We start from the raw sequence: 12,492 nt of genomic DNA, 5'->3' as shown, positions 1-12,492 counted from the left end.
TAATGGAGATTAAAGGAAGTAACACGATTTTCAATTTCAGACCGAGGACATATTTGCAGATGATGACTTTATTCACAGAAGTAGAGTAAGGTATCGGACAAGAGTGTGCTGGAGGTCTTAAAGCAATAACATAATGCCCTTGAGCGTGTTTTAAGTAGATTAAGGGGATCTCAAAGCCTAAATGAGGGCATGTTTAGGTTAAAAGACAGTAATAATTGATCCACTTAAAGACAGACTGTCTTCCTACGGCCTCCCTGACAAACAGCAGGCAGCCGGCATCAATAAGATCTGATGCTTCTTCTTGCTTCCTTCTTATCTCACACTCGGCGCCTTTGCTGCCGCTCACTCTGCCTTTGACTCTGTTGTCTTTGCAGCCGATCCGTACAGAAGTCCAGGGTATTCTCCTCTGGATCCGCATGTCATCTCTCCCCCACTTCTGCTTTAACTTTCCTGTCACTTCATGCACATCTTGAGCATTGCACATAGTTGGTACAGATCTGTCTACACTGCATCTTGTGCTTGTTAAAACATGTAAAGGAATCTGCCAATAGAGTGAAACGTTTAATGATCAGTTTTAACGGTTTGGAGTGCATCTTGCAGGAAGGAAACACATTGAAATCTCTTAAAGCTTCAGTAGGCAGAACGTTTTTGGAATCATTGGGCAAATATTCCATAATAACATTTCAGCATATTGTAATTCAAGTGCTTTTAGAGAAAACTAGACTTCTGCACCTCCTCATGGCTCTGTTTTCAGGCTTTAAAAAGTCTAGCCTGTGACGGGAGACTGTAAATTATCTGTCAACTTCATATTCTTTTCAGGAAATTATGAGTCCTATTGGGACATGGATGCATTTAATCCATATGATTTATGACCTCTGACGCTGTCTGCGCTTTAACAGCACAAACAAATGTAAACGAGGAGCTGTTAATCTGTCTTGTTTCTGCTGTATGAGTATTTTATATCTTTTTTTTTTATGATTGCAATTGAGTCTTTTAGATTGCAGCATGTCAAATAAATAAAACTGTGCTGAAATGAGTGTACATATATAATAGTAATAGTAATATAGGGGGAGAGGCGGTGACAGAGGAGGGAGGGAGGTTAAAACATTCATATATCTCTTTCCTTCTGTCTCTGATTTATGCACATATACAATTCTGATCACATCGTGCCAGCTCCCTTGGGAGCTTGTCTAGCAGATGCATCTCATGGAAATGAGGCTCTGAGGTTATATACATACATATATATATATATGTAGTGTGAGCCTCACAAATAGAACGAGAGGTAGAGGCAGAGTGGTTGTGTGTTTGTATTAACATCATTATTATATGTATTTGTTGAGGTGGGGGTGTGACCAGAAAGCTAAAAGCAATAATTGATCTTTATAATTGTGGCCCAGCATACCACATACAATACATTATACATTACGTATGATGGTACAGTATGTATGTATGTATGTACCATTTAACTTAACGTTAAAGCATGTTGGTTCATGGCTTTAATTCAGAGGCATGTGGTATCGCCACAGTGAGAACAAACTGGTCTTTAACTCCCAGTGGGAGGTCAGTACACCATCGCTGATGAAAGAGCCCAGCATGGCTAGCTTTAGCCCAACAAACTGCAAAGACATATTGAGGTTATAACCTCCTCCCAGGTCTCTCAGAGAGGACGCTGCCCTTGCACACAGCATCTTTGGCCTACTGTTCATGTTAACGAGGTGCTCTGTTACTGAACAGCAGGATGAACGCCTAATGCTGCGGCCCGCTGGGACCGGCTTGTACAAGGCAAAGAAAAAAAAAAAAAATCAAGCTTGAGACAAACTTGATGAAATAGTGCGCGGCGTATAGACTGGCGTCGCTCTCTCACATTTAACATCAGCAGCTTTCTGCTCACTCGCCATCCTCCTCATCTGTCTCACTTGTTCCCATCGAACCCGTAAACACACATTTTTTTTAGCCCCCCTCCTCTACGTTCTCTCAGCATCACTTGGCCACTGAGGGTGGTTACCATGGTAACACCACCCACAGGAGCCGGCTACCTTCCCTGTTACCGTAGCAACTGGTTCCCTACAGAATTTCAAGCATGTCACTCAGTCTCTCTCTCTCTCTCTCTCTCTCTCTCTCTCTCTCTCTCTCTCTCTCTCTCACATGAAAGAGTCCCCATATGTTTGGTTCCACTCTCCATCCTCGGCAGGTCGCTGATCGCCGGCTTAATGGTTGGTTAGCTTTCCTTATCACTGTCTGCTGGTTGTTTACATGCCACTTCAATTACTAAAGCAATACTGGGCCCTGCTGAGTTGAGCTTATTGACTCTCTTTAAAGCGAGCAACAACTTTAATGGTTCCCCTAAAATATTGTAGAAATGTGTCTACTATGCCAATAACGTCTAATTATATAGCAGTGCAAATGAAATCATTTCAACTGATAATAAAAAACAATGTTAACAACAATGCCCTAGAGGCATCTGACCTCCAGACAGCAGGAATACACATGTGACTTCAAAGTGATATAATTAACAATATTATTATAATCTAAAAATTAACACAAAAAAATTAATTGCCAACTATTTTAATTATCAATTAATAATAAAAGAGAGAGAGAGAAAAGAAAAATTTGCTGGTTTTAGCTTCTTACATGTGAAGATTTGCTCCTTTTTCTGTGTTTCATATTAGAGGTGTCGCGATATACCGGTATTGACGATAACCATATTTCAAAATTATATATGGATATCATGTTAATTATACATATATGATAATATTGTGTAAATAATCCAGCACCTCTTAAATCATTTTATATATATATACAGTTATGGTTACAGACTCTCTCTCCATCTCCCTACAATCGTATTTTGAGTGTAATTCATTTGCCTAAAAAAGCACACAATAAACAAAGTTAAAGAGGAATTTGACTGATAGCATTATTATTCTTTTTTTCCCCTCCAAATTTTCTATAGAAATCTCAATAATATCGTTATTGTGAATTCTTTTGGCCACAATAATCATGTAGTGAATTCTGATATTGTGACAGCCCTAATTCAAATGACTATAAACTCTTTGGGTTTACATATCAAAAGTATTTTTAATCGCTACCTTGGGATCTGGGAAATTGAGATTTTTCTTTTATGGATTATTTCATAGATTAAACATTTACTCAAATCATTGCAAAAAAATCTGATACAATTAACAACATTATTATAATCTAAAAAATTAAATATGAATACCAAGGTTAGTATGTTGACAAAAAATGAATCCCCAATTATTTTGAGTATCAATAACAAGTCAGTTATCATGAAAAATGGCAAAACAAATTGCTGGTTTTAGCTTCTCACATGTGAAGATTTGCTACTTGTATTTTTTTACATGTTTAATATGACTGTAAACTCTTTGGTTTGGACTGATGGTTGCACAAGTGAAAAGTATTTTTAATCACTGCATTGTCATTCTCTTATAGATTCTTTCATAGATTAAACATTTAGTCTAATCATTGCAAAAACAATCTACAGATTAATATTGAGAAAATGATTGTTAGTCACGGCTGTAAATGTAATATCATATAATACAATATAATACAATACATCAATGCTACTAAACAAGATAAATACAGTTAATATAATACACCATATTTAACAATCTAGTCTTATTACGCCACTATCAGTGACAGCATTGTATTGTATTGCTTCGGATGATCCCACTCATGGTAAATCTCAGTGTGGTGACTCAGTAGCTGACTAAATGATTCGTCACATGTTCCTCTGATTCCTCTGCTTCAGGGCCGCACAGCCTGCGTGTTACAACACAACAGATTATCTTTCCATTTTGCTTTAATCGTCTTCACTAACTATCTGTCCTTCCAAGACTTCCGTTAAGTACGCCCACTATTACAAAAGATGGGATGTGTACAAATTTGAATTACCTGAACGAGCACTTTTACATTTGGTAAGTAGAAAGCAGTTTGACAAATCCCCTGACAACAAATACTAATGATAACTGAGATCATGTCGGGGCTGACATGTCCTGTCTTGCTTTAGCCCTCTCAGTGTTATTTTCGACCGGGCCACTCTAGTGAGATAATGCGTGCTGGCGGTGCAGTCTGCCAGTCTGTGCTGCAGAATCACTCAGTAGATTAAATATTAGTGTTATCTCATTTCCTAAGGCCATGAAGTCTCCACAGAGTGTCCAACTGAAGGGGAAATGGTTTAATCATTGAAACAATCTGCACAAAAGACCCCTCACCAAGGCCTGGAACCTCCATTTGTGCTTTTATTACAGTCTTTTTCCAAACCACCACTAAACTCTTGCGAAGCATCCAATTTGTCAGACGAGCTCGAGTGAGTATTGGCTGTTAACTGGCGCAGCTTGGCCTTGGACAGCACAATGACCCTGAGCTGAGTAAAGAATGGAATACTATCTGTCGTATTGTTGTTGATTAACAGCAGCCACAGCAGCACCTGAGTCTCTCCTTTATCATCTATAGCTGCACGTACAGCCGGTCTGGCTGTTTATAGTAAGAAAGCCATCTGTGTATATACTGTATAAAATAGAGGCAGGAGAACCCAAGCCGGGGTTGCTGAATACTGAGCATCGAGTCAAATGCTTTGGGAACATTTCGTCTCAGGGGAAGGGAGGGTATGTTTGAGACTCCTTTGCTGGAAATATACACTCCTCTAAAATAAATAAATTCCATCCTAAAACACTTTAGCACTGGTAAACAAACAACTGCTGGCAATGCTTTTGGTTGCATCAAATTTCTCTTTCAAACATAGAACAAAAAAAGCGTCTCATTGTATATCCAATATTCAATATCAAGCTAACTTTGCTGCTTACATATTAGGGCTGACCCGAATGCTTTGCCATAGTATTCAACCTCCAAATCAGTATTTGAATGCTTTTTATTTTTTATTTTTTTAATACATAAGTATGTAATAATAATGTATAAATCCCAAAATAGCCCATGAAATAAGGAATAACCCCACAACATTATTCATATTCAACATTAATTATTATTAGTTATTCTCAAACGGATATCACTATTTGTTATATTTACTGTCCCGAAACTTCGAAGCCCAGAAAAATTGTATTTGGGACAACCCTATTACACATACACTTCATAGCTGAATACAACAAGTTCACACCAGTTGTCTGGTGATTGTCAAGAAGCATTCTGGGAAATGTAGGAAATCACTAAAAGATCATTTAATGGCATGTATTAAGTGAAAATGAGTGCGACCAACAGCACAACCCCCACAAAATAACTGAAAAAAACGTAAAACGTGAAACTGTAAAACGTTATAAGCCGTAGCGACAATATGTGTGCAAATAAAGACAGATGTCTGAAAATGTCAAGAATGAAAAGAGAAAAAAAAAAAAGCAAGAATAGCAAAGTGCAGAAAAAAAAAGAACAAAACGAAGGGCGAGTTTGGAGCATGTATTATTCAAGAATGATCAAAGTACACACAAAGAAAGTAAAAAGATGTCACTGGCCACTGAAAGCTGCTAAGGCAGATGGAGGATGGTGGTGTCTGGGCGAGTGGGTAGGGGAGGGGTAAGGAGTGCCTTTGGGATGTGGCTGGGGAGGCTGAGGGATGGGGGGAGGGGGGGGGCGAGGCAAGGAGGAGACATGGGTGGGGATTTTCTTTTGTGTTCTGTAGAGCAAGGGTGGGGAGTGGACCTGTAGGGCGGGGGAAGGGGTGGGTAACAAAAAAAAAAAACAGGTAGCATGAAGAGAGAGGACTGTCTGGCATTGAAGCGTTGAGAGGGTGCGTGACAAGTGCCAAAGCCCCGTCGACAAGCGAGAGCCCAGACCTTTCCACGGCCTTCAATAATTGATGCAGCTTCTGCGGCGTGCCATCTTTATAAAGCAGCAAGAGTGTGGTGAACGTGTGTGTATTTCCGAGTTGTCTGTGTAAGTGTGTGACCTAATTGTGTGCGTGTGTGTGTGTGAGTGAGTGGTTTCTACCCATCAATACCACTGTACCTTTGTTACATTTGGATTAATGTCTTAGAAATTCGCTTTTGTTTTTGTGTTCTGCTGCCAATGCTGTGCAAAGTGATGGCAGAGCAAGAACCACCTGCCAGAAACTACATCCATTTCCCTCCATAACAGCTCCCGATGTTCTCCTGTAGAATATTAATACTGGGCCCGATCATTCTCAGTGGACCCAACAACCCCGCGCTCTCTCAGGCCCCCGCAGCCACGGCCGTTAAGGAAATTAGGATTTTCGCAGTCCCTCTTTCATACAACTCGGCGCTCCGCTCAGGCCACGGGGTTTTTGTCGCCTCTTGCCCCTCGTCTCATTTCAAGGCCACCTGTGAATACATGTACATGACAGAGATGGATCTCTCTGCTCGCCCAGCTGCTCGGGCTGAGCAGCACTAGGGCTGGGCTCCCTCCATTAGCATGCACTCCTCCTCCAGCCTGCAACCCACATAACATTCAACATGCTCTACATCACTTACACTCTCCATCCTCCCTCGCCCTCTCCCTTTCTCAAATCATCTGCCGTGCCAGGGCAATCCCCTCTCTCTCTCTCTCTCCACCGGCCCTCAATCTGTTTCACTGCGCTCTCTTTCTCTCTTTTTTTTTCCCTCCTGAACATGGAGGACAAGTGTTATCGCCACACTGCAGATGTTTTCGAGTGAGGGGGGGGACTCCTCTGAAACCTCCCACTGGCTGCGGCAGGACTAAACATCTCGCTTCGCCTTGGCGTTAAACTTTTCAGCAGAAATCCAACCCATTAGGCTTACTGTGGCAGTTATGCAGGGTGCGAGGACCTTTGGGCTGCAGTGATATCTCTGCCCTGCAAGACTCTGGAGAGGAGCCACAGCTGGATGCGATCAGGACGGCTATGCTAGTATCTCAATCCCTGTAGGTGACACTGAGCAAACTCTAGACAGTCACCACACAGTCCCACCCGGGTTTCAGCTTTTACAGACACGGGGCGCAAACGAATCAGATTCGATCTGCAAGAACTCAAGGCTTGAATGAATCTACATACATGCTATATGTGACCTTCAGTAAGTAGATGATGCAAGGTAGAGTAATCTTTTGGAAAGTTAATGCCAGTCCTTGATTATGTGTAACCTAGAAGCAGCCGTGCAGTCCGGGAAGCCAAACAAATGAACTCATCAAATGCAGTGCAGCAGGTTATGCGTGACAGGTTACAGAGATGACACCAAGTGATGAGCCTCGCAAGCAAACATTATTAAACGCTAAATTGGGAATTACAGCCTCTCCAGCTGAAACGCTTAATTTGAAATATTTCAGAAAGGGCCAGAAGACAAGATTGAATCATCTAAATCAGGATTTGGCAGAGCTTTTCCGAACCTATCGGGGGGATGCCGTGCAAATGTGCAATTAATGTCAATTTATTTCGGCAGAAAAGCTGGATGAACTCCATGCCTGGAGACACAAACACAAAATATACTTCCTTCATTCACACTCTAAACGACTAGCAGCGATTAATAGAAGTTAAACCCTCCCCAATAACCTTCTGAAACACGCAGTACAAGCTTCAGTGTTGTCAATTGCAAGAATGGGCGCATTAACATCATTCTTTAGTTTGTCACCTCTAGCAACAGCTCTAATTGCTACTGCTCCTTTCCCCAGGTACAAGTGGAGCTCTCATTTCACAATGACTCTGCAGGATTTAATCCAGATTCTTCTGTGAATGTGCTGCACTTCCAAAAAACCTTGGAAAGGAAGTCAGATATGGAGAACAGGGAGGAGAAAACATGTGATACAACAAAATGGTACGTTTTATGCCCACTGGCACACGGACATAGTGGAAAATAGCGAGCGCACGGGAATCCATTAGTGGAACCCGATTATCTCTTGGCTCTAAAATTAATTAAGTGAGTGTAGGGCAGTGTGTACGTGTGTGTGTGAGTGTGAGTGTGTGTGTGTGAGCGAGAGAAAGAGAGAGAGAGAGAGAGAAAGAGAGAGAGAGAGAGAGATCTGGTTGTCCTTATCTTTTTTTTCTTGTTTTTTTCCCCAACAAATCCTCTTGTGTTGCTGCATTGAGAGGCAGATGGGGGTGGGAGGTGCATGGATCTGTGTGGCTGTATTCCAGCACATAGCCTGAAATTGCTGTTGGTGGGGACGTGGTGGTGGAGGAGGGGGGAGGGAGGGGGTTACAGCGACTTTATGACTCACCATTTTTATTTTAATCTTCAGCCGTACTAAAAACCTGCTTCCTATCCTTCTGCACTTTCCTTCCATGTTCCCTCCCTTCCTCCTTTTATGCTTTCCCAGACCATCTGTATTTGCTGAAACCTGTAGATATGGCGGGTTTTGTTTCTGGGTCTTCTTCTGCTCCGTCACTGGAGGGCTCAGGTTCACACTGCAGTCATTTATCTTGATAAATACAGAGCTGGTTGACTAAAGCTGAGCATACCTGTAGTCCCTATCCTACCTTTTTTATTTTTTTTATCAAATATGGCTACACCAAAACACAGTCTCTGTATGATTGCTTTCATACATTAGATTTTCCTGTGTTGGGGGGGTTTCGTTGTAAAAACTGAGCTCACTAACTGCAGTCTGGCTTTATGTTTTGTTGACAAGTGAGTATTCACAAATGTCATTTTGATTCCCTAATGTTTGGGATCTTAAAGAGCATGGGCCTGGGTGGTATGACGATATCAAACGCAGGATTATACGAATTTGTTGACTGTTAAAGAGATTTTACCAAACCATTTCTGCAGCTGTTTCTTTAATATCTCCTGTTGTATTGTATTGCAGGCAACGTTGCAAATAAATGACCAGGACTGCTAAGTCAAAATTCTCTGATTCCAGCTTCTTAAATGTGAATATTTTCTGGTTTCTTTACTCCTCTGTGACAGTAAACTGAATATCTTTGAGTTGTGGACGAAACAAGACATTTGAGGACGTCATCTTGTGCTTTGGGAAACACTGATCGACAGTTTTCACCATTTTCTGACATTTTATAGACCAAACAACTAATCAATTAATCAAGGAAATAATCAAAAGATGAATCAACAATGAAAATAATCGGTAGTTGCAGCACCAAATGACAATATCAGATTTTTTAAAATACATATTTGCATCACTATGATGAGGTACTTGGATTTGTTAGATTATTTAATTTCCTGGATTATCCAAAACAAGACATTGATGTTTTATCAGTTTAACAGTTTCTCCATTGATTTCTCAGAAAAGTAACTACATCATGATAGGGTTGCGTGATATCGATAAAGTCCTCTATAATAGTAGCCTATATGTAATATGATATCATAATAAGAGATGAAACAATTAGGCAATTAATCAATTAGACAATCGACAGAAATAATCAGCAACCATTTTGATAATCAAATAGTCATTTAAGTAAAATTTTTTTGGAGCAGAAGCTTCAGCATTTGCTGATTTTCTTACTCTTTTCTGATAGTTAGCTGAGTATTTTGGGGGGTCGGGAGTGTTGATTGGACAAAACAAGATGACTGAATATGTCAACTTGGGCTTCAGGAAATTGTGATCAGCCTTTTTCACCATTTCCTGACATTTTAAAAGGATTAATCGATAAATTGAGAAAATAATGCTCAGATATCAGTATTGGCTGTTAATGAAAATAACTGTTAGTCGCAGCGCTGATCAGGATATCTACTGTGTATATATGTAGGTACGTTGTGACATAATAACATTCAGTTGGACAAAATAAGTAGTTAAGTTGAGTTTTCGGCAAATCCAGAATATTATAAATACCTGACATATCAAAGTACTTCATCACATTCATGTAGAATGCATATTAAACTCTAATACTGCGATAAAAAAGCCCTTTATACACTTATTTGCACACTATATGCACATTATCTGTATTATTATTTTATTAAATTATATTATATTGTATTATATTTTACTGCATTGTTACCTTTTAATGTCTCATAGCAGCATAATTTCTTATAATTTATTTTCTCTCCTATACCGGTACATTGAGATGTAACAATAAAGGAATCTTGAATCGCCCAAATATGTTCAGGGGATAAATGATATTACCAAAAAAAGTATATTACCTCACGTATATATATATATATATCCCGTATATTACTGTATGTATCATAATGTGATTTACTGTGATATGTTATCCATATTTCCCACTCCTATTATAGATGAAAGAGCACATGTAACCCACTTATAGGCACACAAAACCCAACAAATTTAATTTAATCTAAACATCCTGTGCTCCTTGAATGTCAGACTACATGATAGAGACGTTTACAGGCGGCCCATGAAGGTGGTTGTTCTTGTCATGTTTTCATGGATGACCTTTGGTATCGGAACTGTTCAGCATGTCAATTATCTAAATGCTCTCGGTGCTGCGACAGCTACAGGAAGTGCTATTGCAGCCGAGCTACCTGGGAAAGCTATATGTGACAACCTGGCATCAACGCAATTTGTATTTCAGCAAAAAAAAAATGATCATGGCTTTACTAATCCAGAACACTGTCTGGAAATGTAATTTGATTATATTCTGATTACCCCAACGCACTGACACATTTAACTATTACACTATAAAAGAGAGAATTTATCCAATTCGCACACTTCAGCTGAATGAATGTTGAGTAAATTAAGGGAAGCTGACAGTTTTATTAGGACTAATACCACAGTGTAATCCAGCCAGCCAACCCTCTCGCAGAGTAATCTTCAGTGTAAACCTTCATGGGCAGGTCTCCTTGTATGAAGCTAAAGCCTGTTCCTCAGCATAGCAGTAATCCCACTAAGGCTCTTAGAGAAGTGAAATTATTTCAGAATGAAAGGAGAGGCTTTATACAGAGTCGCTGTGGAAGATGGCTAATAAATAAACATCTCACAAAAGCCTCTTATGGGGAACTTTGGGGGAGACTCTGAACCATCTCCCAGCTTCATTCACTCTTCGTCTCCAGGTGGAAAGTACGTTTGACCTGAAACGCAGCTCCAGCTGGGACATCATGACTCATCCTCCATCCCTCCTCCCCTCCACGCTCACACTCACCTCCAACACCACCACCCTCTGCTCCTACACCACACAAATGCTCCCAACCTGAATGCCTCTGGTCTATTACAGCGGGGAGATGATGGGTGACTTATTGAGAAATAAAAGGAAGAGTCCATCAAACTGTGCTGTAAGTCGTGATGAGGATGCAGCTGGCGGCCCATTGATCTGTCACTCTCTCTCTACTTTCACTATCTCCTCTCTACCTTATTGATGGAGACAGATGCCAAAATGATGACCCCCATATCTCTCTCATTAGTATCACACTCTATGCCCAATGATATATCAAAGTCACCCCCTCTTTGAATGGTTTCACATGCATTTTCAAGATATATTAGAAATAGAGGTTTAACATGATCCACTGAAAATCTGATTTTGTCATGAAGCCCAAATGTAACACAGAACAGCCATTGAATATGCATGACTCCATCCATCCATCAATCTATCCTGCTGCAAGAGCTGCACCACCACCCCTCTAAAGGACGGATGCAAGCTGATTTTCCTCCTCTGACAAGGCCAGATGGGACGCAATGAGACAGGATTTGATCTCCATCCTTCCACAGAAGCAAAAAAGGCCTGGGTGACACATTTTTTTTTTTCATGTCCTACACAGGCCCAGACTTGACGCAGTAAAACCCACATCTCTCTGAAAGCCTCTCATATTTGCATCCCGGATGTCAGCCTATATACCATTCATGCGTTTATTACAGCATTTGCATGTAAAATCCTCTCGCTCCTGCTGACGTTGTGTGCCATTACTCTTGTTGACATATAGGACAGAGCCAGAGGATGCATTTAGAAATTAAAACCTGCCCTAGATAAGGGCGCATGTCAGCAAATATGGAGAGAGAGACGCAGCTGGATGCGCAGCTGCTTGAGCTATAATAAACAGCATTTTGTTCAAAAGTCACATCGACATTCAGATAAACAGAAAGTCAAATGCGCAATGAGTATAATGGTTAAGATAATCTCCTTCTTACCTCGACGTTTTCCAACGCGCAGTAGGACAATACAGCCATCAATATAGGTATTGCGGTATGTCCCATTTTCTCGCCTTCTTTTGTCTCTTTTTTTTTTTATTATAACGAAGTTGCTTTTTTAAATGACTGCCTCCAGTATCAGGCTGTCTGTCTGGTTACATCGGCTGGAGAAGAAGTGATGGACACTGCGTTTCGCCGTCCTGCGATATCTCCTGCGTCTGCGTCCTGCTCGCTCTCGCCAACGAGACTCTCCAATGGCAGCCTGGGATTTTTCTCTGTGGATGAAGGCTGACAGAGAGAACCAAGCCCAGTTTCTGCGGGTATTTATCACACAGCTTTTCTCACGGTGGCTTAGTGAAGAGAGACATCTGGTGGTGACGCACGGAGAATGCACTGCTGGTGGGTCGGCCTGCTGAGTGTCTGCGTCAGTTTAAAGGGAGAATCCAGCCAAAAATACAAAATAACATGGCAGTTTTAAAGGGGACATATTGTGCTCATTTTCAGGTTCATGCTTGTATTTTGGGTTTCTACTAG

The 12,492-nt window shown here is 40.7% G+C and overlaps 1 protein-coding gene across 2 annotated transcripts in view; it reads right to left on the bottom strand.

The window, feature by feature from the left end:
- aplp1 (amyloid beta (A4) precursor-like protein 1) overlaps window positions 1-12,255 on the bottom strand; it is a 38,807-nt gene extending 26,552 nt beyond the window's left edge. For both annotated transcript variants that reach the window (XM_074654032.1, XM_074654033.1), the window contains exon 1: window positions 11,959-12,255. In XM_074654032.1, the coding sequence (XP_074510133.1) occupies window positions 11,959-12,024 (66 nt within the window). In that variant the 5' untranslated portion in view covers window positions 12,025-12,255. The remainder of the gene's footprint in view (window positions 1-11,958) is intronic.
- Window positions 12,256-12,492: the final 237 nt, after the last annotated feature.

The sequence above is a fragment of the Sebastes fasciatus genome, chromosome 12 (assembly GCF_043250625.1).
Source record: "Sebastes fasciatus isolate fSebFas1 chromosome 12, fSebFas1.pri, whole genome shotgun sequence".
NCBI classification, from domain to species: domain Eukaryota; kingdom Metazoa; phylum Chordata; class Actinopteri; order Perciformes; family Sebastidae; genus Sebastes; species Sebastes fasciatus.
The sequence above is the reverse complement of the archived record's forward strand: the minus strand, read 5'-3'. Positions and strand labels throughout refer to the sequence as shown.